The sequence below is a fragment of the Bubalus kerabau genome, chromosome 4 (assembly GCF_029407905.1).
Source record: "Bubalus kerabau isolate K-KA32 ecotype Philippines breed swamp buffalo chromosome 4, PCC_UOA_SB_1v2, whole genome shotgun sequence".
Taxonomy (NCBI): domain Eukaryota; kingdom Metazoa; phylum Chordata; class Mammalia; order Artiodactyla; family Bovidae; genus Bubalus; species Bubalus kerabau.
The window spans coordinates 19,403,711-19,430,433 of record NC_073627.1 but is presented as its reverse complement, the minus strand read 5'-3'; the positions used below and the strand labels follow the sequence as shown (position 1 = coordinate 19,430,433).

Here is a 26,723-nt window from a genome sequence, read left to right as displayed (position 1 = left end):
GCTCACTCCGCACAGTAGTGCCCTGCGGACTCTGTCATTGGACCTTCAGGACTGCACGGGGAGTAGGGGAGTCCAGATAGCTGCCCCCTCAACTCTGCCTCTCCCCTCTTGGCTCTCCTAGGTTGGGCTGGTGTTACAGTAACCAGTTGCCAGTGAGATTCTGGATAAAGCCACTGAGAATTACCAGGAAATGGAGCCCCACCACTTGTTGGTCCAATTTTCACAAACGTGAGAATCCCTGGCAAGGGGAGCAGAACTGAACCGGCTTTACAGACCGCCGCTGAACTTGATGATTGTATTGCAATGGCATAGGCTGCGAGATGCCATCTCTGGCCGTGTCTCTGGTCTCCCTGTTTTCCAGTTAATCGCATCGTTATGCAGCCGCGATCAAGGGAATGTAACTGCTGAAAACTAGCTCGTGATTGGCATATTATGGAGTTAACGGGTGAATAATAAAAGTATATATATATATTATATATATATATATAAATATTTTAAATATCTTTCATGTTCCAAATGTACAAGGATGTTTGGTCTCTAATGAAAAACTGAATCCAGATCATTCCTCAAAATTCGACTCTAAGGCCAGTGCCCGACAGACACATATCGGTACAATTGAATTGTTTCCTTCTGAAAGCAGGCATGGACTTTTCTCAGGGGAGCAGGAGAAAGAGGATGTGGGAGGCTTACCCAGTTCCCCTTCTGAGTCAGCTGGGTTGATTGGCTTGGCGATGGCAGCGTCGGGTGGAGGGGCTGTGCAGGGCTTTGGGGAGGGCTCAGCACTCTCTGGGAAGAGCAGGTGGAGGCCTGGCCGGGGCAGACCTGACTCCGAGGCGCTCCTGCAGGGGCTGTACCTTTTTTGCATCCTGAACCTGCACAGCAGGGATGACCTGTGAAAGTGCGTTTCATGAATCCAGTTCCCTCTTCTAGTCCTCTTGGCCTGCTCCCTGTAGGAAGTCATCCTGCCAACAACTGACTTTTACATCCAGGCTCTCTAGCCAACTGTTGCCAATCTTATATGACAGGGATAAGTCCTGTGAGATTGTTTTTCCACTGCCTGGGATGACTGGCAGTATGAAGGGGACCTTTGACCTCCTTGTATAGCATCTGGGACCTTGTGGAGACTATGTCAGTGCAGGCCCTGCCTAGCTCATCTTAGAGCAAAGAACCAGGACGTGATGCCCCCAGGATTGGTCGGGCAAGGATGGCGTGGGGCTGATACCCAGACCTCGGCCTCCAGCCCTGGGCCGGTGCCTTCCAGCCCATTAGCCATCTCTGCTCCTTTCCAAGACATACAGCCTGCAGGTCACGGCAGGGAGTGGTGATGAGATGCCAGTCTGCACTTGGCAACAGACATGATTTTCTGTTGCCATTGTCAGAGTCTGATTTCCACTGATGATGTGTTGTGGATTTTTGCGGTGGTAATGGTGACTGATGCTGCCTATGGCCCTCCAAATAATGGAGGTTCCAGTCATGTGACTGTCACGTAGGCATTCCTCGGTTGCGCTCAGCCAAGTGGTTTGGGGAGGGTTGGGCTATGAATTGTCAGCAGCGGCAACTCATATCCAGACTTGTATGTAACTTTTGCTCTAGGACGAGGTCAGTGGGTGGATGGTGTGACGTGTGAGGTGCAGGGTTTCCTGGCTGCTTTTACCTCTACTTGTAGAGGGAAGGAAGTCTTGCCAGCAGGCCAGGCTCAGCCCAGCTGTGGGAACTGAAATCGTGTTCCACGGGCCAGGAGGGCTGTGTTGCAGGCTGTGGGCTCTGGTGAGGTTTGCCAGAGACTGATTCTGCAGAGTCCCCAGAGCTGGAGGGGATCGCGTGCTTAGTTGGGATGGGGCCGTGCTGCCCCTGCCCAAGCAGGGCTGCTGGCCAGGCTTTCTGCAGACGGAACCCCCAACTCCACTGATCACACTTTCATCAGAGGCCTCTAGGGGGCCTCCTTTCTCCCCGTCGTCCCTGTGCTGCAAACTGTAGGCCCCCATCGTGGCTGACCTTTGACTCCTTGACTCCAAGATACCCAGACCAAAGAAGCTGCTGTTCTCAGCAAGATGTGCACTGCATTCCACAGACGGCGGAGTCGGAGAGGCAGGGGCTTGCCCACACAGCCTCACAGACATCAGACACATGGCATCCCATGGCCCAGAGCAGCCCACCCTGTGCGTGCTTCTAAAGATGTCAGAGAACAAAGTTCCCGACTCTCCCACCTCAGGCAGGACTGGAACTTGGATAGGCTCCCTGTCACAGGCTTGCTCAGCTCTGGGCCAGGTCCCGGCCTGAGCTGCCTCTGAAATTTGGGGTGCCTGACGGCCCCAGGAGTGAGCTTTGCCTTGGTGACTGAAGTCATGGGATGGAAACTGTGAGGCCCATGCCCGCTCTGGAAGAAAGCAGTCGCCGGGGGAGGTCCCAGTGTCTCCCTGCAATCGCTCCTTGGACTCTGCTGTCGCCCTCTGTAGGGACCCTGCCCGCCTTCAGCACCACCCACAGGTCTGCAGGAGTGGGGTTGTGGCTGCTCTTAGTCTTCTTTTTGCCCAAGCACTCCCTGGGTTCTTCACTCGACCCGTTCCAGGACTTCTGGGCAGAGAGAACCATTGCTTGGGGTTTGGGGCCTTCCAGGATGGTGGAGCCGTGACTGGCTTAAACCAAACAAGGGGAAGAGCCCAGGGCCTCCAAGCTCATCAACTGGGACTTGCCTCAGGCCGCCGCTCACAGTGGGCCTCCTGGGTGTGGCCTCGCCCTCTGCCTCCAGTGCTGGGCTTTCAGACTCCACGTTCCTGATGTTTACCTCCAGTCTTTGGAATGACCCCGCAGCACACTCCCCGGCCTCCTGTCTCTGTGTGGAGAGAGCTGGGGAGAAAGGAGGTCTTTGCTCTGGACTGAGGGCTGCACGGGGCTGGTGTCCCCACGCACGCCCGCTTCCGAAGATGCCGCTGTCTTGTTTGAAGGCCGGCCCGCATCGAGCCGCTGCAGCACCTAGGTTTATGGGAATTTCAGGCCTTGCCTGCGACTCCATTCTAACTGCCGTCACCCACTCGCTGGCTCACTTGAAGCCTAGCGTGGGTGTCCCAGTGCTCTTGAATTCTTTGCCCAAAGATGACCAGCATTTAACCAACTGAAGGGATGGCCCAAAGGCCTGGATAGCTTCACAGCTTCAGCCCTGGAGAGGGTGGCTGCTGGGCCAGGGGATGGGGCGGGGCGTATGTCTGGCCAGGGCCTTTCCACCCCGGGCTCCCTTCTTCAGGCCTTGGCCGCCTGCCCTGGAACCAGAGGAGACGCAGGGCTTCGGGTTATTACTGTCAGGGGAAGGCAGGCCTGCAAACAGACGACTGTCCCTAGGGAGGCTGTGGGGGAAGATTTCATTCAGATCAGTTCAGTTCAAAGTACTGATTGACTGCCAGCCGGGCGCGCGCATCCAGGAACGGGAAAGGGGAGGCTTCACCTTTGTGTCTTGGCTTTGCTCCGGGCTGTGGGAGGGGCATCCATTTCCGGGATGGGGGAAGAAATACCAAATGCATTGTTGTTCTGCTTGGTACATCTCACTTGTTTCTAATAAAGGAAGCAGCTGAACACACCCTTCTGCCCTCTTGGTATTCCTCTGGTCAGCAGGTGGCAGTGGAACCCCAGAGTCCCCAATCTGGGCCAGAGCCCTCTCGCCCTGCATGGAGGGCCCTCGTGACCAGAGACGCTTCTGAATACTTTCCTTTGGCAAGACTACCCTTTGAGGGCCAGCTTGGCTCTTTTTCCCCTAACCTCTCCCACCCGCCAGCAAGGAGCCAGTACTGACTCGGGTTTAGTTTGTGTAAGAGGAGCAGCCGGGCTCTAGGCCAGCGCTCAGGACCTTGGCAGAGCCGCCCCCTCAGTCCAGGTCAGCACGGCTCCTCTGACAGAGGGCGCGGGCACCACCCCTCCCCCTGTCCAGATATCACCCCTCCCTTTGCAGGGCAGGAGCCAGGTGGTTCTTTTGAGCCACCTGGGGTGTTTTAATTATTATTTTCTTGACACACAGCATGTGGGAATCTTAGTTCCCAGACTAGGGATCGAACCCAAACCCCCTGCATTGGAAACGCAGAGTCCTAACCACTGTACCGCCAAGGAAGTCCCTTCCAGGGGTGGTTAACACTGCAAGCTGTCAGGTCCCACTGAACCCAGAGGATTTCCCAGGAAGGGTCTTGAGGAACCATGTCTGAACTCCTCCCCGCCCCAACCCCTGTTCTCTTCCTGTGGACCTTTTCATCCATGTACCCCGCCACGGCTGGTGCCTCCAAGTCCCTTTCCAGGGAACCTGGGCCCTGAGCAGCAGCCTGAGAGGTCCTGCCCCTGGGATCATCCCTGAAGCCTTTCCCTGACCCTCCCAGACCTAGTTTAGGTCTCTCCCCACCCGGGAGCAGCTCACTCCAGGCTTTCAAGGCTGGCGTGGGGGGGGGGGGGGGGGGCGGTGGCGGGAGGGGGGTGGAGACATAGCCCTGCTGGTAGTCTCCACCCAGCGGTCTTCAGAATTACCAGCTGTGTTTCTTCTTTGCCTTCACCTCCCATAATCAGTTCCTGTCGACTTTGTTGCCTTAAAGACTCTTCCCAGCTTTGGGGCTCTTCTAACCAGAAACCCTCTTGCTGCATCAAACCAGAGATGAGAGGCAGGACTGGGGACTCAGTCTGGTGGCCAGGGTTCACCTGACACAGGACCCCCGGCCCAGACCCCGACCAGACCTAGCCCTGTGGGGGCAGGACAATGCTTAGTTGCTCTCCATACCCTCACGCTGGACCTGGGGCCTCACCTGCCCCCTCTGTGGGGCTGCAGGGTGGCCGCCCGGCTCTTCTGACAGCCCTGAGACTGTGCATCCAGACTACCTGGCCCATTCCTTCATGGTTCCTGGATGGGGGCTGGGCATCTGGGCCCCTTGAGTCTAGTTGTCTGCTTTCAGATGCACAGATTCATCAGAACCAAATGCCCTCCTCAGTGTAAACAGAGCAGGGTGAGGCCATCACTTTCTGCATCAGGTCCTGGGATGGCAGGAAGGTGGAGACAGCCCAGCCCTGGGTTCTATGGGGCAGCTTCCAGTGGCAGCCCAGCCCCAGGCCACCCTCCAGGAAATGGGCACCAAGCTCTGTGCTTGTTCAGTGTTGGTCTTGCTGCTTCAAGGAACCCCAGATGCCAGGGCTCCACGCTTAATCCCAGAAAGTCACTCTCTGATGGATTTCCTCCAGATTCTGTCATCTGCGGTCTGGGCACGCTCTCCCAGCATCTGTAGAGGCACCTGAGCAGCCCCCTGCTTCCCAGGCCTTTGTCCAAAAAAGGCTGCTTGGCTGGTGGAAGGAGAGTCCCAGGTCTCTGGGATTCGTCTACTGAAGCGACAGGGGCCTCGAACCCAGCTGAGCCTGGAAAGGGGGGACTCTTTCTGAAGTCCTTCAGAGTCCTGTCACCACCCCCTTTAAAGCCACAACACTTGCACCCTGGCAGACGCCCCCCTCGCCATTCCAGATCCCCAGTGTGTTTCTGGGGGTGGCCTTGTGAACCGCTGTCCTGTCTTGTGATGCTGGCAGCAGCCCTGAGCCGAGAGACGTCAGGGCTATTTTGAGCTGTGGCAGCCCCTCCAGCGCCCGGTCCATCTTACACAGATGACCCAGATGTGGGAAGAGGCCCAAGGGACACTCCCTCTGCCCCGGCCCTCCCCGAGGCCTGTGGATGTGGCCTCGGCGGTACTTAGCGGGTGGCAGTGGTAAAATAAACTTGATTCTTTATTTTGTTCTACTGACCTCTCCAGGGCTCTTCTAAGTTAGAAACTGATTCCCAGGTCTCCCCAGAGCTGAGCCTCCCTCTCCCTCCTTGATTTAACAGGGGAAGGGAGCTCAGGTTCAAGAGCTGGAGAGGGAAGGAGGGCCTTAGCGGGTGGCTAATGCCGGGGGAGGGAGCAGGGGGCGGTGGCTGGATTCCTCATGGGAAGGAGGCTGGGATGGCCCCGCTGGGGAGCAGAGTGGTCGAGGGCTCACGAGTCCTGCTCCCTAAGTCTCCTGGCAGCACCAGGCCTGGCTCTTCATAAGCCACGACGACCAGGTGGGCTGAGGCCATCTCACAGCCCAGAGCAAGGAGCAACTTCCCATTCTTCAGGAGGGGTGCAGGCAGCCCCCAGCACCCAGCTGAGACCAGAGCTTGGCAGGCTCAGCAGGAGGATGGAGGGGCTGGTCCTCCATCACCCCTCCACTCCGGAGGGCGTGGGACACAGACTGGCACCTGCAGAACCCAGGGTGGCTCAGCCCCGGATGCAGATGTGGACAAAGAGAGTGGCCGGTGACAGTGAGGCCCCGTCCTTGGAAAGCAGGTGGATGTGGCGGTACCCTGCGGGGAGGGTAGCCCTGCGTCAGCTTCTCTGTCCACTGCCCCGCATGGCCAGGCATGTAGGGTACAGACCGCATCCCACTCTCGGGGTGGCCTGGCTCAGGGCAGGCTCTCGGAGGAAATGGGTGGCCCCAGTGAACAGGGTCTTGGAGGCCGGGACCCCCCATCCCTTTCTACCCCACCAACCCCCACCAACCTTGCTTCAGACTGCTGAGAGGCAGCGTGAACTGGCCCACGAAGTCATTGGGGGAGGTGGCGTCATAATCCTCTACCACGAACCGGACCAGTGCCAGCTCCGGAACCCGCAACTGGAACTGCAGGGTCTGCCCCCAGCGGGGGTTGAAGCCTAGGGCGCAGGCCTGGCAGTCAAGAGCCAGCACCTCCCTCCATTCTCTGCGGCCCGCCCTCTACTCCCCCCCGCCCCACCCCGCCCCGACAGCAGGGCCCCCACGCACCGTTGTTGAGCACATAGTTGGTCTCCTTGCGAGCACAGTCCGCGGGCACCCCGTGGATCTCAATGCGCACCAGTGGGTCCACAATGGAATTGGGCTTCTCAGCGTTCAGCTTGGGCAGCTGCTGCGCTGTCAGCACCTGTGCGGGGAGAAGGGGGGCTGCAGGCCGGCCCGAGGTGCTCACACCACCCTCCCGGGCCCTCCCCAGGCCTCCGTTGTCCTCGGGCTGGTGCCATCCCCGCAGAGGGGACCCCAGGCAGGGCACGGCCCAGGCCTCTGACCTGGATGGTGAGAGTCGTTCTGGGGGGCCCAGGACACTCAGGGTCAAAGGTTGTGTTGGGCGACCGCAGACGGATGGGTTTCAGGATGTAGCCACACTGCCCATTGACGAGGAAGCGCCCAGCATTGAGGTCCATCTCGTAACCCGGTGTCTGGAAGTTCAGGGCCACTGTGGACACAGCAGAGGCAAGGCAGGGCCTCTTAGTGGCCCTCTCCTCACTGCTCAGTCTCGGGCACACTGCTCTCCCCGCAGATAGACTTGGTATGGAGAGGACTTGGTTCTCTCCGGAGAGGGTCCCCCTGCCTGGGTGGGAGTACCATCCCACCCCAACCATGGCTTGGGGGCATCATGGCAGCGAGGAACCCAGCCCCACTACCACCTGTACTTCATGGCTGAAATCCCTCAAGGCCAGAGAGAGGTTTCCCTAGCTTCCCCAAGGGGCACACTCCTCTCCTTTGGCGATGCTCAGTGTCCTCCAGAGCCCCCTCTTGTCAGTGTGGACTTAGTGGGGACTGCCTCTGTGTGTGTGTGTGTTTATGTTAGGGGCACAAGGGAGTGGAAGTTTTTTTCTGTTCTCAGCTGCGTCCAACTCTTTGCGACCCTATGGATGGAAGCCTTCCAGGTTCCTCTGTCCATGGGATTCTCCAGGCAAGAAGACTGGACTGGGTTGCCATTTCCTTTTCCGGGGGGATCTTCCCAACCCAGGGATGGAAACTGGGTCTCTTGTGTCTCTGCATTGGCAGGCGGCTCCTTTACCACTACGCCACCTGGGAAGCCCTTTTAATTTCTACCTTCATAAAAAAATTGAGATTTTACACTGCCAAGAACCAACAACCCTGATTTGTGTTTCCCCACCTACGCTGTTGACAAGTCTTTGAATAATTGTTATGACTGAGACTCATGTTTCTGACTTCTGGAAAGCTGTGTTGCCCCATCACCACTGGGGCCTCCATGGCTCCCAGAGCCACACCCCCACAAAGTGGCCCCTGCCCACCCCATCTTCTGCTGCCCCCACTCACCCAGCTGACAGCCCGAGTTCCACATCTCCTGGGGGCTGTAGTTGGCCGAGTTCATCCGCAGCCCCAGCGGGTAGATGCGGGTCAGGTGGCGGGCATTGTGCCTGACGAAGCTGTTCCCTGGGGGAGGGGTGGGGTGGGACTGTGGTGGCCACTGGGGTATCACTCGCTCACTGGCTGCCAGAGCCTGTTAGCCACCTTCCCCGCCCCCCGCCACCTCCAGAGACCAGCTGGGAACAGGCAGAACTCCCATCACCAGCTCCCGCTGCCCCCTTTCCTCATTCTCTTTGATGAGGGGGCAGGGGGTCCTCATGAGGAGGCTCCTGAAGTCCAGAGGGGCACAGGGACCCCCTCCCATAGCCTGGCACTGCATCCCACCCCCCACCCGGAGTCCCCACATTCCTGACTCCGTGGGTGGAGCCCCTGGCCCCAGGCTGCAATCTTTTGTTGCTCAATCCACAAACACTCCTCCAGCCCCGCCTTGGGTTCCAGGAACCCTTCCGTGTATGTCATACCTCCAGGCCTTGGGACAACCTGCTTCTCCAGTCTGGAAGTCCCCTCCCCCTCTTCATCTGGCTGCTTCCTCCCCCTGCTGCAGGACTCCCCCAGCCTCTGTCAGACCCAGTGGATCCCCCCGCACCACAGTTATCCGTCTGTGTCTGGCCCCGGATTAGGCTGTGAGCCCGTGAAGGCAGACAGCAGTCTCCCTCGTCCCAGTGCCCTCTTCTTGCATGCATACCTGGCCCGGTGCCAGGCACTCATTCCCTAAGCCCCTCTCTTTACTGCCCCCAAAGCCCTTTCACTCTCCTTTCCAGACCAATGTCAGCATCTCCCACCCACCCGGGGTCTGCCGGTCCCCACCTCCCTCCTGCCTCAGATATCCCACATGCTGGCTCCCACCTGCCTCTCGGATGAGCTTCTTGGCCTTGCGCTCGCTGAGGGAGCTGACCTGGCAGGGCTGGGGCGGGACCGGGGGTGGGCGCAGGGTCCGCAGGCGGGTGGCGCAGCAGTACACAACCAGGGCCGACAGCTCCGGGGAGATCTGCTTGGCCTGGGAGACAAGCCTCAGCGGGGCTCTACCCCCCACCCACCGGATCCAGCCCCCTGGTCGTCCCACCTCCCTTCTCTCGGCCACCTGTCCCCAAGCTCCACAGTGCCTGCCCAGCCCGGGCTGGCCCACTCACCCGCCGCCTCTGCTCTATGGCCCCCAATTCCTCCTCTTCATCTTCCTCTTCGTCCTCCTCCTCCCGCTCTGATAGGATGTGACCGTTCTCACTCCGAGTGTCTGGCAGCTTCTTCCCCTTCACCAAGACCCGGCCTTTCAGCCTCTGTAGATCCAGCATGGAAGAATGAAGCTCCCCTGCCCCTGTGTCAGTCCATCATTCAGACACCACTGTGCGAGGGGCTGGCTTGGGGTGGTGAGCAGGGAAAGAGACACACATGAGTGATGTTCCTAACAGGAAAAAACCTATGAGGGAAACAGCCTATGGGACTATCCACAGGGAACTGGCTAATGAGGTGCCTCCAAGCCTCAGAGTGCTGCAAGCCAGCGAATAAAATGAATGAGGCAGCTCAGGGTTGAAAGAGAAGGCTTTCTCTTCAAAAAAGATCTCACACGAAAGAAGTGCAGGTAGAACATGTGTTCACAGGATCTTCTTTGTCTACGACTTGAAAGAGAAGATCACTGTCCACAGGTATATAGGTATATAGACGCATGGAAAATTCTGGAAGAATATACAAGACACCATTGAAGGTGATCATGTCTTTAGAAATAGGACAAGGGGAGCAGGAGTGGAGGAAAATCCATTTTTCATTGTGTATGCTCTCTTTTTTCTTTTACCATATGTATGCTTTATTCATACTAATAAAAAAAGTCAAATCACACACAAAGGTGAACCCAGATTCCCTGTGTAATTTGGGATTGGGAGTAGGAGGAGAGTTTTCTCCAAGAACCCTAAAAGGATAAGTGTCCTGAAGAGGCAGATAAAATGCTCTGGGGTTTGGGAGAGAGGAAGATGGACCACTTCTGGCCAGAGCGCTGAGGAAGTTGCTAAGGCCACAGGAAGAGGCCCTTTACTGAGCTAGACTCTAAGCAGGTGGCGCTTGGCGAGCACAGGTGGCTGGGATGGGAGCTCCAGGTGGAGAAGACAGTGTCAAACAAGGGAACGGCCAAGCCCGCAGGGACTCTGTGGGCAGGAGGCAGGGTGGGGAGGTCAGGCCAGGTCATGGAGGGCCTTGCATGCCAGGAGCAAGGGTGGGAGGCGTCTAGTCAAAATGGAAGGTAGACAAGTGACAAGACCACAGGGTGGCAGATGTCAGATGAATGGTGACACAGGAGAAGGTTAAGGCAGAAAGGACTTTCCTGGCGGTCCAGTGGTTAAGACTCCACACTTCCACTGCAGGGGGCATGGGTTCAATCCCTGGTCTGGGAACTAAGAACCCATATGCCACAAAAGGTGGCCAAAAAAAAAAACCAACAACAACAGAAGGTTAAGACAGAGGAGAGGGGTCCTGAACAAAGGTGGATGGTCGACCTTGGAGCCAGACCCTCCCCCCACCCAGGCTGGGGGCCTGAGAGCCTCACCTCTGGGGATGGCAGCTCCTCAGGATTCTGGGAGTCCAGTGTCCGTGTCACCAGCATGTCCCCCAGGATGGTGTGCAGGTGGCGGGCCATGGCAGCCTGCTGTTCCAGCCCGCAGTGGTTCTCAAGGGATAGGATGACGGGATACGGGGACACCTGTGAGGGGGAGGGGCAGCAGCTCAGAGACACTAGCCCCTCCCCCACCAGGACCCCTGCTACACCCAGCCCCTGACCCCCTTCAGGATAGGCAGGCAGATGTCTGGAAAACCCACTCTGGGGGAGACTGAGAGGGTGGATGTGGGACATACCGGGATCAGTGTGTCCATAGAGGGGCAGAGGTCAGATCTGGGGCCCCGGGGAAGGGGGTGGGTTGTCTGGGGAGCTGAGAGGGGTTGCAGGAATGTTTCTTTTAATAAATGCTCTCTATGTTAATGACACTGACCATGCCATTTAGGTTACACACTTTTCGTCCCAGCCCATTATTTGTTGATGGAAAGATTCCTATACCTTGACACATGTGGCAATTTTATGCAGGTGCAACGTTGAGCTTCTCTTTTATGATTTCCTCTTTGTGAGTCATGATTAACATGTCCTTCCCTACCCACACGGTTTTCTTCTGGAAATTTTATGATTTTCATACAATTACTAAACGTAAGGGTGGGAGAAGGGAGCCTCTCGTCCAGCTTTATTCCACCCCCCTGGCCAGCTGTCCCAGCAGCACTTGGTGAAAGTGAATCTCTGGGCAGGGGTTTCTTTTGTTTTTTGTCTTGGCCACATTGCACAGCATGCAGGATCTTAGTTCCCTGGCCAGGAATTGAACTCATGCCCCTTGAAGTGGAAGTGTGGAGTCCTAACCACTAGACTGCCAGGGAAGTCCCAGGTGGTTCTTTTGGAAGGACCAAGATCAGCTGGGGTTGCCGGCAAGGCTCTGGGGCTGAGTGTGCAGGTCCTGGGGCTCACCGTGAAGGCGTGCTCTCGCACTGCCTGGATCACGTCTCGGAAGAGGATCTTGGAGGTGAGGGTGTGGCCGTGATAGATGACCGGCTCACCTCCTGGCCCCTCCCAGCAGTCCAGCTCCACACAGCGGCATCCCTGGGCAAAGGCCCTGCAGACAGACGGATGGACAGACAAAGTATCTTGTGGGTGGCACAGAGCAGGGCAAGGGGCAGGCCTCCTTGGCCCCAGGAAGCCCACGGTGGGAGTTGAGCCCCTCATCACCCCCAAACCGGCTCCCAGACCTGTTCAGCCCCACCATCCCCGCATTGTGGTACCTGACGTAGGCCTCGGTACTGCTGGGTCCCCCGATCTGAGAGTCAGTCAGGTAGGTGTTGTGTGAGGAGGAGATGAAGTAGTGGGAGAGGGGTTGGTCCATGTCCTGGAACACGCATGTGTGGGCCAGGTCCAGGGCAGCCCCCTCAGGGGACAACAGGTACATCATGAAGCCATCCAGTGTCATCAGCTCATGCTGCTTGGCTGCAGAAAATGGGCAGAAGAGAGCATCAGGCTACGCAGGGACTCCTGTGTCTGGACCCCAGAATCTCAAAGCTCACTCAACTTAGTAATAATGAGCACTTGTCTACTGACTAGACTCTACATAAGCTATGCCTTTTTTTTTTTGGCCACACCACACAGCTTCTGGGATCTCAGTTTCCTGACCAGGGATTGAACCCGGGTCCCACAGCAGTGAAACCCCAGAATCTTAACCACTAGACCACCAGGGGACTCCCGAGTTATGCCATTTAATTTCAACCCAACCCTGTGAGGAAGATGCATTACTATGCCAATTTACAGAGACGGTGGCTGAGTCTCAAAGAGGTGAGGTGAGCTGCCCAAGATGGCGCCCACAGTCAGGAACAGCAGAGCCCACTTAGCTGGGCACCCAGATCTGTCAGACGCCAAGCCCTGGGCTGCGCTGGCCCCAGCCCCATCTGTCAGACCCTTCTTCACCTGTCTCGTTGAGCTCATAGGTGTGGATGAGCTGCTGGGCGTGGGCCAGCGTGGCCTTGTGCTCGCCCTGGTCCTCCAGGAATTCCAGCAGCTCAGAGGCGCTCAGCACGCGGTCCTCTCCTGAGTACCGATGGAAGATCTCCTCCAACTCAGGGCGTTTCAGCAGCCGCCGCAGAAATTCCTCGATCTCAGGCCCCTCCAGCCGCTCATTTTTGGAGTGGTCACACTCCTAGAGGGCAGGAGGGAGAGGCTCAGAGGAGGATGACACCCTGGGTGAGCCGGGTGCTCTCACACCCATGCTCTGTACACACCCCCGTCATCCACCACAGCTGGGACAGGAGGTGACGTCTCCCATTTCACAGGTGGAAAAACAGAGCTGGCGAGGCCGCAGGTCTCAACTCAGACTCACACAGCTGTTAAATCGCAGGGCTGGGGTTCTAAAGACGGTCTCTTGGGTTCAGGGCTTATCCCTCTGCCTACCCCAAGAATCAAGATAGGGGAGAAAAAACTGTGAGCTTCAGGCAGGGCTGGGCCTGTGCTGGAACCCCCGCTCTGGTGTGTATGCGGTACTGTTCTCACACATTCACACCAAGGTCAACGAGCAACACACCGCTGAAAATGTACATGGTGCAGTCCACGTGGCGCTGTCCGTCCAGGAGTACAGGTTCCATGGCCCTCCTGTCCCTCAGGGTCACACAGTCCGCATGCTCCAACTGGGCCATGGATGCAGAGCCCACCCCTGAGGGCCCCTCCCACACGTAGGGTGTACTTGGTCACGTGTGGAGGTGCCAGATGCCACAGTGCAGGGGGTGTGCTCACGCGTGTGCCCATGAGCCCGAGGTCCTCGCTACCTGGGCTCTGCCTGAGGGTGAGGAAGGAGCTCTGGGCCCAGGCTCCCAACCTGGCTCCGTGGCTTCCCTGGGTGAAAGGGTAGAGTAAGGCCCAGATGCAGCCTTTCTGCAGAAAGAGGCCACTCTCCACAAAAGCCTGGGGCGGGGGAAGGGAACCGAGGACTCCCATGGCTGGGGGAGGCAGAGGTCAGAGTGGTGGCAGGTGCCCACCTTGAAGAGGCCGTAGGCGTACATGTCGTTCATGTCCACGTTGACCATGCGGAGCAGGTTCTTGATTTCCTTGAAGCTCATCTTACTGTCCTGGTTGGAGTCTGCCCGGTGCAGATAGGAGTGGATCCAGGTGTGGGTGCTCAGGAAATACCCGCAAGAGGCTGGGCCCCGCCCCCAGCTGACAGGTAATTGACAGATAGGCAATCTCCCCCGGCTACACACACACTCATCCCCTCCTGCCTGGGGGCTCCCAGTTTGGGAACTGTGCGTTCCTCTCAGCCTGTGAACTTCCTGAGCTCCGTAGGAGCGCATCCTTTGTGGGACCCGGGCTCCCCAGGGATGCCTGGCCGCCACCCTCAGTTCTGAAGACAAGGGCTCAGTCTCAAATCTCAGGGCCCCTAAGAGTGGAGCCACGCCTCTCCTGGGGCTGGGAGTCCTCCCGGCATGGGGCTGGCCCCTCCATGCCCGCCTGCCACACTCCCCGGGAGGATATTGGTCAAGGCGCTCGCGTTGGCTCATGGCATCGAGGCGCGCGCGCAGCTTGGCCAGACCACGCACCCAGCGCTGCGCCTCCTCGGCCGTGGGCGCCACCAGGTCCAAGTTCTTGCGGCGCCCTTTGAAAACGATGGTGAGGCAGCGTGCCGGCTCAAAGGCGCCCCCGAAGTGCCGCAGGCCCTCGGACTGGTGCCCCTCGCGGATGGCCTCGATGTGCTGGACGAAGACTGCGGAGAGGAACGGACCGCGCGCGGCCAGGTCAGGGCGACGAGGCCAGGCCGCCGCTCTCCCCAGGCCGCCCATGCCCTCCTGGGCCCCGCTCACAGATGTGCTGCGAAGGCGCACGCGGGATGCGCCGCTGGAACCACACACTCAGGCCGTCCTCCTGCAGCCGGTACAGCCGCTCCTTCTGCCACGTCGGCGAGCGGATCTTGCAGAAGCGGGAGCCCCGCAGCATGGCCCGCACATCCTCATCCTCCGACAGGCCTGCGGGGACGGGAGGCCATGGGCACCCTGGAATTCTAACCCGCTCCCCAGCAGGGAGAAGCAGGCCCCAAGTCTGGGCGGGCTTCCCCAGGCGGCTCTTCCTCTCCAGGTAACGGGTCACTGAACCGGCTTTGGCTCTAGGCTTTTTGGCCCCAAGGCCTGTGCTCGGTGTATTCCACCCAGGGCCCCCCGGAAGGGGTGCCAGCAACAGGCTGGCCCTCCTCCTAAGCCTCCCCTGGAGGCCTCAGAACAGAGCTATTGCTCAAGACACTGCCTGGGGCTCTGGCCTGTTAAAGGTCACCTTTTCTGTCACTGCCCTCCAGGCTTCAAGCCTAGAATCTGCCATCAAGAGCCTTTTCCCTTGAGACAAAACTCTGACCATCAAGAGGGTTGTTTTTGTTCAGTTGCTCAATCGTGTCCTACTCTTTGCGACCCCATGGACTGCAGCATATGCCAGGCTTTCCTGTCCTTCACCATCTCCTGGAATTTGCTCAGACTCATTCCATCCAACCATCATCAAGAGGGTAGTCTAACTATCCAACCTAAATCTTTCTTATTGCAACCCAAGCTCTTCACCTCTGCTTTCTCAAGGACAAGGAGGTCACTCTGGCTCCAGGATCTCAGATCAAGCAGGCCAGGCCCAGCCCTGCTTTGGCCAGCCTGAGGCTGGCCTCCAGATGCCCTGGTGAGGCCCGCAGAAAGCATGATCTCCTGTGACACTAGGTACCCCCTTGTCCAGACACTGTCACAACCCCATGTGCTCTCCGGTCACAGCGTCCCTCTTCCTTAATACGACAAAATGCTTATAAGTCACCTACTACATGCCAGACCCCACTCATGTATTAACACACAGGAAAACAAGTGCAGAGATACTTCGGGAACTTGCCAGAATTCCATGGCTGGGGAGTGGTGGAAACAGGCTTTAAACCCTGGAGGTCAGGCTCCAGCATCTTCACCCTTGGCCAGCACACTGACCCCTCTGCTCCTTCTTCTATCCTCTTTACCCCTCCCTGCAACCACCCTGGGCCTGGGGACCTAGGACAGAGCGGGATTCGGGGGTCAAATCCCAGCTCTGTCACTTCTGTCACTTACACGGCCATGGTGGCACTACCCTGTGACTGCTCTAAGCCTCCAGTTCTCCATTCACCAAGTGGCGACCACAATAGTAGCTGCTGCAAAATCCAAAATTCAGTCAAGCTGCTGCCTGCTCCGTGGGGCCACACCCTTTGCTTGGATGTGTCTCAGCAGGGGTCAAAAATAAAAGTTTGTGAGCCAGGGGACTATAGAATGGGTGGGAACCAGTCAAACTGTAGGGTCCACGCCCTTTGGAAAGGACGGGGCCAGCCAGGGGTGGATGTGGGCCCAGAGATTCCAGAGAACTGGAATCTGAATTTGTATGTGATGCCTCCAAAGTTTTCCGTGTTGGCAATTAAATCAAATTGAAATAAAAATCCCCAAACACCACTGTGTGTGCCAAAGGAAACAGGACAGTGGGCTTCTCTTCCTCCTTTTATTTTAACAAGCTCCCAGCACTGGGCTTGGCTTTAAGCTTTGTGCCCCATCCCTCAAGGACCCTGCTTGTCTGATGTAAACTCCGACCTGAGGAATCAAGTCTAAATCCCTGTGACTGCCTCTCCCTGACTCTGGGAGCCTTTGTAGGATCCTTCTCCATCTTTTCTTCATATCAGAGTCCTTCAAGGACCAGCTCAGATACCACTCCTCTAGGAAGCTTTCCTTGATCTATCCTCAAATGGGAGTTCCCCTTCCCTGACTACCAATGACATTTTTTACTTTAATTAAATCACCCCACCTAAATTGTAATTTCAGTGGATTTTTAATAAACTGAAGCACTGGGATGTCCTCACCCCAGGGCTTGTCCCAGAGCCAGGCTTGCAGTCAGTGTTTTCTGAAAGGTAAGGCAGATGGAGAGACAGCTGGGGGACTAAGTGCATTCTAGTCCCAGCCCTGAGCCATCTGCCCCGACTTCCGAGCAGCAGCCTTGTGGATCAGGGTTTCTCAACCCTGGCTGTGCGTCAGAATCACCTGGAGAGGTTGCGAAACCCATGACCCAGAGATTCTCGTTCAACAGGTGCAGGTTGGGGATTGGATATCCGTATATTGCGTATCTGTCCTACCTTGTGGGACTTTCCTCATGGTCCAGTGGTTAAGAATCTATTGCCAATGCAGGGGACACAAGTTCGAGCCCTGGTCTGGGAAGACTCCACATGCTGCGGGGCAACTAAGTCCGCACGCTCAACTACTGAGCCCAGGTGCTACAACCACTGAAGCCCCTGCACCCTAGAGCCCCTGCTCTACAACAAGAGAAGCCACCGCAACGTGAAGCCCACTAACCGCAATGAAGAGTAGCCCTTACTTGCAGCAACTAGAGACAGTCCATACACAGCAACAAAGACCCAAGGCAGCCGGGGGAAAAAAAGAATCTACCTTGTGACTTTGAGAGAGACTGTGATCGAGAATCATGGACTCAGAGGCAGGAGGAGAAACCTGCCATCCTTGAGAGGTTATGGGGACTTCCCTGGTGGTCCAGTGGCTAAGAATCTGCCTTGCAATGCAGGGGGCTCAGGTTCAATCCCTGGTGGGGGAACTAAGATCCCACATGCTGTGGAGCCTGTGCACTCCGGAACAGCTAAGTGCAACTTTGAAGCCCTTGTGCTGCAACTAGAGAGTCTGTGTGTGGCCAGGAGAGATCAGCATGATGCAACAATATTCCCCCATGCCATCACTAAGACCTCATGCAGCTGAATAAATATATAAAAAATAAATAAATAAAATAGGCTATGGTCCCCCTTGGGGCCAATCTGTGACCCTAATGGCTCCAAGGGGTCTCCCTTTAAAATAAAGGACGGAAGAGAGGCCCATTGTCCTCAGGACTGTGGCCTTCTGGAAGGGTCAATGGCCACTCAGTGCCACCTAGCCAGGAAGGGGAGGTGGAACCCTCCTGTTTCCACGCAAAGAGCTAGAACATGGCATGTGCCAGGCCAAGAGACTCACCAGACCCTCAGCCCCCTATCCTCATATCTGGGCAACCTCTGCATGCTCTCTTCCTGAGGGTGGGGGGCAGGGAAGTCAGGGAGCCCTGCAGTGCCACCGGGGCTGAGGCCACCCCTTCTCGACCTTCTCAGCTGTGGGAAAGGGGACTTCTCATTTCCATGACAACTAAGCTCTGTAGCTGGAGCCACCTCCTCTGACCCAGCCAGCCCTGTGATGCCAAGCCCAGAGTTGGGGGGCGGGGAGGAGGGGAGCTGGTGAATGACTAAGGCCGGAAATGGAGGTGAGTCACCATCACCGAGGGCCTGTTTTGTCCAGTTTTCTGCAAACAGGACATGGAGAAAGGCAGCCTGAGCTCCTGACCGGCCCCCCAGGGGGACAGATTCCCACGCTGACGGGGGCCCTGCTCCTGGCTCTCACCCCAGCTCCCCAAGAGCCTGTTTTGGGAAGGGGTGACATTCCATTCTGCCCGCCCTACCAGCAAGGGCCCCCAGATCACACTGCCCCTTGAACCACACTGTCCTCCGCCCACACTGCCAGTGGAAAGGCTTCACAGAATGAGGGTGAAGTGCCAGGCTGGGCCAGGTGCTGAGCACCTGGATGGCTGTCTCTATTTCTCCATTGCTTGAGCTTCTGAACCCTGGGATAGTGAGAGGTATGGGGTGTCAGACAAGGGGGGCAGAGGTAAGGGGGTGAGGTCAGGAGGAGGGTCCAAGCTCTGGGCAGTGATGCTGTGAGGGGCCTGGCCCTCTGCCTAGCTGCCCAGTAAACATCTTTTCAGTCCTGCCAGATCCAAACCTACAGATGTTTCCTGGACCTCATTCCTACTCACTTGGAGCAGGTTCACTAAGAGCCTACCTCCTGCGGTTTCTGTGGGTTCTTTATCTATCCATTTCTGCCTATCTATCCATTTCTGGAGTGGGGCTGGGCCAGCACCATGGCCACTTCGACTGAGCAGGTTGGGAAACAATTATGAAATAATAGTAGTAAAAATGAGGACAATCAGTAGCCAAAAGGTGGAAACAACCCAAGCGTCTATCAGCAGATAAACAGATAAGGGAAATGCGGTCTATCCATTAGGTGGGATACTATTCAGCCATATAAAGAGTAACGTCTGATCTCTGCAAAGTACGACATGGATGAACTTTGACAACGTTATGCTAAGTGAAATAAGCCAGACCCAGAAGGACAAACATCTGATTCCATTTATATGAAGTACCTAGAACAGTCAAATCCATAGAAACATTTTATATCATTATTCCTCAATTTAAAAAATTCAGAGACAGAAAGTAAATTAGAGGTTACCAGGGATTTTGGAAAGGGACAAACAGGGAATTATGGCCCAATGGTTACAGAGCTTCTATTTAGGGTGATGGGAAAGTTTTGGAAATAGCACAACATTGTCAATGTAATTAATGCCACTCAATTATCTGCTTCAAAATGGTTTACATGGCCAATTTTATGTTATATATATTTTAGAATGATTTTTAGAAATAAAGGGACTTCCCTGGTGGTCCAGTGGTTAGAATTCCGTGCTCCCAAAGCAGGGGGCACAAGTTCGATACCTAGTGGGGAAACTAAGATCTCACATGCCATCATGGCACAGCCAAAAATAATGATAATAATAATGTAATATGCCAGGAGGGGCTTCCCAGGTGGCTCAGTGCGTAAAGAATCCACCTGCAATGCAGGAGATGCAGGTTTAGTCCCTGGGTAGAGAAGATCCCCTGGAGGAGGGCATGGAAACCCACTCAAATTTTCTTGTCTGGAGAACCCCATGGACAGAGGAGCCTGGCGGGCAATAGTCCATGGGATCACAAAGAGTCAGACACGACTGAAGCGACTGAGCATGCATGCCAGAAACCACCATATACTTTAAATGGGTGAATTAATTCTCAATAAAGCTGTTAAAGAGGCAGCTAATGAATTTGTTCAGGGTTGCAGGGTCGATAAGTGGTGAAGCTGGAGTGTGTTGAGAACTGGGGAGGAAGTTCACCCAAAGGGCTCTACGGGGCTGAACCCTAATCCACCTGGGGCCCGTCCACAGGGAGCTTGAAATAAATGATAAAGAAGAAGGAAACTGAGGCAGCACCTGGGAAGGAAGATGGGTAGTTTGCTCCATCTCTGCTCCTGAGTCTCACGGCCTCCAGCTGGTTCTGTCTCCGGCTCGGCCCACTGTCATTGGCTCGGGCCCAGACACCTTCCCTGAGCTGAAGGCTCACCTCTGCCCCCAGAGAGGGACCAGAAGGTGGTGGGAAACGGGCAGCCCCACAGTTTCCCAGCGACCACCTTCAGCCTGGGCAGTTCAGGCTGTGTATGGTCGGGGGGCCAGAGGGGTTCTGTGGCCAAGGCTGGGGGTGGGGCAGGAATCTGCCTCGGCAACAGAGTTGGAAGAGGCTGTGGGAGGCCAAGTTCATCTCTGGCCCTTAAATCCCACCTTTCTGGACTTCCCTGGTGGCTCAGTGGAAAAGAATCCGCCTGCCAATGCAGGGGACACAAGTTCAATCCCTGATCTGGTAAGATCCCACACGCAGCGGAGCAACCAAGCCCCTGTGCCACGAAACTACTGAGCCTGTGGTCTGGAGCCTAGGAGCTGTGACTACTGAGCCCACACGCTAGAACCCGTGCTCTGAAACAAGAGACAACACCGCAATGAGAAGCCAGCGCACCACAACTAGAGAGTAGCCCCTTCTTGTCGCATCTAGAGAAAGCCCTCGCACAGCAACGAAGACCCAGCGCAGCCAAAAACAAATACTTTAAAAAAGAAAAACAAAAACCCAAATACATTTTGTTTAATGTTAAAAAAAAAAATTCCATCCTTCTCATAGATGGGCCACTGATGGTCAGAGAGGACAAGCCATGTATGCAGAACAGTGTGGGTGGCCCAAGGTAAGGGCGGATGTAAGTACTGTGTAGGGGGCAGGGGTGGGAGGTGCTGTGTGGTCACGGGGTGTATATGCAGAGGCCAGGGTGTGTAAGGACTGAAGGTGTGTGTAGGGTGGTGTATGCATATATGGTGTGTGCACCCGTGTGTCTGTGGAGGGGCGGTCGGTGGGTGGGAGGAAGGTGAGTCGTTTGGTGTGCGTGTGTGCGCATGCGCGCGCATACCAGTACACACTCAGGAAGGGAACACGGGACTCCAGCAGGAATGTGAGACATGCAGGCAAGAGCGACAGATAGCGTCAGCTTCATGCCAACAGGGGCAGGGAGGAGAGCAGCTTTTCCTGGTACTGAGGCCATGAGGCTCTGGGAGGAGACAGGCAACGGTGAGGGGTCTCAAACACCTTCCCACCCAAATCCCCTAGCCAGCAGGCAGCCCCACACCTTGGGTACCAAGCGAGTCCCCCTCACCCAGGCTGGTTGCCACACCCAAGGCTAGAACTCAGTGGGGCTCAGCACCAGAATCCATAATGTTCTCTGAAACGTCAACAAAGTCAGGGAAGGGTGGCAGCACTCCCCTGCTCCAGGCAGACACAGCGCCATGAAGGTGGCATCACCTTTCTCGGCAGGGCCAGACCAGGGGTGAGGGCTGTTTGGGGGCTGAGATGGTAGAGAGGGGCTCCCCAGAGCTGAACAAGGAGAAGAAGTGAGGGGGTCACAATGCAGGAAAGAGCCAGCCCTCGGCCCTGCCTGGCACACCCCAGCCCTTCCCACCACCCAGGCCAGGCATCTGCCTGGACCAGGGGCTTCTCGGAAGACCCCCCACCAGCTGCCAACCTCCCCCTGGGAGCCCCACTCACCCTGCAGGACCTGTTCTGGGCAGACCGGGGGGAGAGCACGCTTGCCCTGTGGCATTTGGTGGTGTGTGCAGACTGGAGAGGGAAGCGAGCAGCTTCTGCCCACTCAGTGCTCTGCTCTGGGGGATTAGGCATGGGGGTGGAGCGACTGGGGCTCTGGGGTGGTAGGGCTGCCAGGCAAAACTCGGTATGCCCAGTTAAATGGGGGTTTCAGATAACAACAAATAATAATTTAGTATCAGTATGTCCCAAATTATGTGTGGTTTATCTGAAAAGTGTATTTAACTGGGCATCCTGTATTTTGGGGGGCAGCCCTATGAGGACACCCCCTGGAGGTTGGCAGAGCCAATATGGGGGAGGGGTGTAGCAGGTCCCTCTCTACCAGGCTTTAGTCACTCATCCATTCATTGTGTTAAGAGCTTGAACTCTGGGCCGACTTCCTGGGTTCAAATCCTCAAATCCTCTCTTAGCTATAAACACTTCTGAGCTTTGAATCCTGGGCCAAGTTACTGAACCTCTCTAAATCTCAGATTCCTCACTTGAAAAATGAGGTTAGGGATTTCCCCAGTGGTCCAGTGGCTAAGACTTTGTGCTTCCAATGCAGGGGGTGCAGGTTCAATCCCTGGTCAGGGAACTAGACCCCACATGGCAAAACTAAGAGATCTCATGGCACAACTAAAGATCCTGCGTCCGCACCTGAGACCTGGTGCAAATAAATGAACATTTTAAAATAAGATGAAGCTAATGGTTCCGCCTACTTCATACGGTTCTGACATTAAATGAGCTAGTATGTGAAAAGCACTAGCACAGTGTTACAAAGGTGTTAATTGACAAAGGTGTTAATTGTATGTCTATCTATGTGTTAGTCGCTCAGTTGTGTCTGACTCTTTGTGACCCCATGGACTGTAGCCCACCAGGCTCCTCTGTCCATGGAATTCTCCAGGCAAGAATTCCCTGAATTCCTTCTCCAGGGGATCTTCCCAACCCAGGGATCAAACCTGGGTCTCCTGTATTGCAAGTAGATTCTTTATCATCTGAGCCACCAGAGGAACCCAGGCAATAAAGAGCCATCATTCAATGATGGCTTTGGCAGCAGACAGGCACTGCTGCCTCTTAGCCGTATGGCCTTGGGCAGGTGACTTCTTCCCCTCCATCTTGAGCCTCTCATCTGTCACATGGGGACAGCTCAGCACCTTCCCCGGGGATGGAGAGGATTAAACAGGATCGGGGCTGCTGTGTGCTCAGCACTGCGCTGTGTTCCCGGCTCCTCTTTGGCTCAACTCTTCCCTGGCTTCCTAGGAACAGGTTAGGCCAGCAGCCCAGCCCAGGGGCAGGGGGCTGGAGCAGGCTGGACCCTGTGCTCCACAAATGACTCCCACTCAATATGGGGGCTGCCTCCCTCCCCCTTCATCTTAGTTTCTCCCAGTATGGCCCTCCAAGCCCTTTCTTTTCCTTGAGCCCCTCTGAGCCTTTGACTCTGAGCCACTCCCTGCCCTGGCCTTGTGACCTGATTTGAAAGAAAATCTGTTCTGTTGGACTAACGGGTGGGGCTTCCCTGGTGGTCAGTTGATACAGAATCTACAGCAGTCAAGAGACCGCCTACGTACGATGCAGGAGACCCAGGTTTTATCCCTGGGTCATGAAGATCCCCTGGAGAAGAAAATGGGAAACCATTCCAATATTCCTGCCCTTGGAAATTCCATGGGCAGAGGCTCCTGATAGGCTACAGTCCATGGTGTCACAAGAGTCGGACACAACTGAGCGACTCAACCACCACCAAGGGATGTGGCAAAGGCAGTGACCAGGCGTGACCCTGAGGATCATTCTGGGAGAGGCAGCAGCCACAGGGTCGCATCGAAAGCTACGTGGGTGGTAGACATAGGCCTTGGCCTTGTGGGCCTGAGCAGCTGGGCCCCAGGACACCTGGGTTTCGCCTCCACCCTGTTCCTGGACTCAGCGAGGCCTGGGGAAGGGGCATTCCCCATGGAGTTGACATTCCTCGCAGAAGGCAGTCACTCAACAGGACGGTGCAGCAGCCAAGGGGAGGGAGGGTGCCCAGGGGACATCCTGACACCCGCATAGTTCCCAACAGTGTCACTGTCACAGGGTGCCCAGAACTCCCGTGCAGCCTTACTCAGCCACAGGGCACTGAGTCTTGGGCTTAGCACCAATTACTTGTCTATAAGTGTTTCCTAGACTGTCCTCTCCCCCAGGGCTAGGTATTCTCCATCTCTGAAGCCCCAGCTCTGGCACAACACCCTGGCACCCAGATGTGAAGTCACTCAGTCATGTCCAACTCTTTGCGACCTCATGGTCTGTAGCCTGCCAGGCTCCTCCATCCATGGGATTTACCAGGTCAGAATACTGGAGTGGGTTGCCATTTCCTTCTCCAGGGGATCTTCCCAACCCAGAGATTGAACCTGGGTCTCCCGCATTGTAAGCAGACTCCTTATGATCTGAGCCATGGGGCTTGGCAAATGTGTGCGGAATGAGGAGACAGGCAGGTGGGCAGGATTGTCACCTCAACCCTCCCATGGCAAACGTAACCCTCGAGGGTGGCTGACTCCCAGGGCTGCTTCTCTGGCCTAACACCAGCCCTTTGCTGTCTCCGCAGCACCTCAGCTCCCCACAGGCATCGTTCTCTCCACCACTGCCCTGTAAACCAGAGGATGATACCGCCACCCATGAGAGACATCTCCCAGATCCCGCCGACAGCGGAGTCCAGCTCAGTCCACCTGCCTGTAGTCCTGGAATCCGTTCTGGTTCCACAGCTCACATTTGAGCCTCCCCCCCACAACTTTGCCCAACTGACCCCACAGCCTCCCTCCAGTAGGGCTCCCTGTTTTACCCCTGTGTTCATCCAACCCACCCTTACCCTACACAGTTCCTGCTCTCCTCTTGTCTAAGACCTTTCCTGAGCTCCTGACACCCTCCAGGGCCTCGAGGATCCAGCCTCTTCCTGCGTCTCCCCTTTGGCCTCACTCCAGTCTCCCTCCAGTTCCGGGGTGCAGTCAGGGCTCCCCAGCCTCTTGCTCTATCCTTCAAAGCCTTGTTTCTTGGTTTCATTGTCTGACACCCTTGCTGGCGCTTCAGCTCTCTAAGGGCCAGGGCTGTATCTGTCTTGTTTGTTGCTGAACCCCTAGGAAAGAGCATACTATGCTGCTGCTGCTGCTAAGCTGCTTCAGTCATGTCCGACTCTGTGCGACCCCATAGACGGCAGCCCACCAGGCTCCCCCGTCCCTGGGATTCTCCAGGCAAGGACACTGGAGTGGGTTGCCATTTCCTTCTCCAATGCGTGAAAGTGAAAAGTGAAAGTGAAGTCGCTCAGTCATGTCTGACTCTTCGTGACCCCACGGACTGCAGCCTACCAGGCTCCTCCGTCCATGGGATTTTCCAGGCAAGAGTACTGGAGTGGGGTGCTATCGCCTTCTCCGAGAGCATACTATAGGCTCTCAATAAATGTTGGTTGAACGCATGTGTGATTGATGAAGCATAGGGCAGAGAGCATGTCTTCTGTGTTTATAAGGAGAGTGCCAGTCACAGTGACAGAACACAGCGCTCAACAAATTCAGGTCAAATGAAAGGAGGCAGAAATAAGAACAAAAACAATGGAGGACAGAGAAAGTAAGACCAGGAGGACTGCCCTGGTGGTCCAGTGGTTAAGACTCCACACTTCCAATGCCGGGGGCATGGGTTCAACTCCTGGTCTGGGAACTAGATCTTACATGCCCTGTGGCTATAAGAGAAGGTAAGACTGGCAAGAGAGACCTCTGCATTATATCCCAAGATTCACACAGGTCTTCAGGCAACCCTGTTCTTCTAATCCCAGTCCCACCTCTAGCCTCTCCATCATTAACTATTCTACTGACCACAGTTCTCCAGCACCACTTCAGTTTTACAGTACTTTACAGTGTATAAAATACTCTCACAGGGACGTCCGTGGTGGTCCAGTGGTAAGACTCTGTTAAGACTCTGGCCTCAACGCAGGGGCCAGGGTTTGATCTCTGGTCAGAGAACTAGATCCCACGTGTCACAACTAAAGATTTCACATGCGTGCCACAAATTAAGACTTGGTGCTGCCAAATAAATAATAAATAAAAATAAATACTAAAACATTACTTTCACACACACGCCCCCTCCTTCAAGCCCTCAACCCCCACTCAGTCCCACTTTGCCCAGATTCTGAGAGGCTGCCAGGGGCAGTGTGGGGGTATATGCCAACCTTTGCCCTCTACTAGCTCTATGGTCATGGGCAAATTCCTTACTTTCTCTTCCTCATCTGTGAAATGGGGATTATACCACCTACCTCTCAGGAAGGTGAAGAAGATTGATGGGCACCACATCCCTAACCACCCAGTGCTGGCCTGCATCCAGGAGATGCTTGATAAACCACAATTGCATTCCGTTCCCCCATGACTTCCCTCAAATCTAAGAAGGCAACTTTGGCTTTCTGACCCAAAGGTCAGTGTTCTCACCAGTTAGACCAGTCCTTCCAGTGCTGTGCGGCTGCTCTAATCCCAGTGGGGACTGTAAGGTTGGAAGGTCGGCACAAGATGCCAGCCTCTTCTACAACTCTCATGCCCTAAGGGGCCCAAGAATCTAGGATGCCCCGAGCGCTGGAAGACCCTAGAAGGCACGGGGTGTCCGGGAGGGGGTGACGGGCATCCTAAGCCTGTCTCTCCCTTTCTACTCTTCCAACCTTCTCGGACTCCAGTCCGCAGCCCTCGTCCAAACTCCCACGCCATACTCCCAGAAGTCGTCCTGGAAGCCTCGCTCAGACCCGGGACCTCGGGTGACCCCAGGTGTGACATTCCACCCCGCCCCACTCTGGAACGGCGCTGGCCTTCCATCCCTCGCCAAACTCCCCACATCCCTACTGGGAAACCCACGAAGGGCTCGCCGGAACACCCCGATCTTCCCAAGATGCGCCCCCGAGGCGCGTCCGCGCGCCCACCCGGAGCCACCCTGGCCGCTCACTGACCCATCTTCTTCAGCGCCCGCAGCCCGGGCCTCTTGATGCTGCCTTCCTGGGATGAGGGCGGGGAAGCGAGCCCTACGGGCGTTGCGACCTGGGCCGGGACCAGGGGCTCCTCGGGCTGCCGCCGGCGGCTCCTCCAGCTACCGCACAGCATGATCGGGTGGCCGGGGCCAGGCCCGGGTCCGGGGTCAGCGCGCGCGGTGCGGAGCGGAGAAACTTAGCGGCGCCGGGAGCTAGTCTGGAGGAGGAGGTGTCGGGAGGAGGGAGAAAGGGAGGGACGAGGGTCAAGGAAGGACGGACCTAGAGCGAGAGGGCGGGGCCGAGGACGGCGCGGGGGCGGCGCGAGGCGG

At 56.2% G+C, this 26,723-nt stretch overlaps 2 protein-coding genes across 4 annotated transcripts in view; one reads left to right on the top strand and one right to left on the bottom strand.

The window, feature by feature from the left end:
* Window positions 1-3,571, top strand: part of NMT1 (N-myristoyltransferase 1) — a 33,969-nt gene extending 30,398 nt beyond the window's left edge. For all 3 annotated transcript variants that reach the window (XM_055575664.1, XM_055575666.1, XM_055575665.1), the window contains exon 12: window positions 122-3,571. In XM_055575664.1, the coding sequence (XP_055431639.1) occupies window positions 122-142 (21 nt within the window). In that variant the 3' untranslated portion in view covers window positions 143-3,571. The remainder of the gene's footprint in view (window positions 1-121) is intronic.
* A 915-nt stretch (window positions 3,572-4,486) lies between these two features.
* On the bottom strand, window positions 4,487-26,678 carry PLCD3 (phospholipase C delta 3). The gene is made up of 15 exons (XM_055575653.1): window positions 26,377-26,678; window positions 14,488-14,649; window positions 14,162-14,390; window positions 13,669-13,798; window positions 12,608-12,836; window positions 11,932-12,133; window positions 11,621-11,765; window positions 10,664-10,816; window positions 9,264-9,407; window positions 8,980-9,130; window positions 8,083-8,199; window positions 7,065-7,231; window positions 6,787-6,922; window positions 6,528-6,677; window positions 4,487-6,331 (listed from the first exon to the last, which is right to left on the bottom strand). Exons 1-15 carry the CDS (start codon window positions 26,525-26,527, stop codon window positions 6,246-6,248), a joined length of 2,352 nt encoding a protein of 783 aa, XP_055431628.1. The 5' UTR covers window positions 26,528-26,678; the 3' UTR covers window positions 4,487-6,245.
* Between the last annotated feature and the right edge of the window lie 45 nt (window positions 26,679-26,723).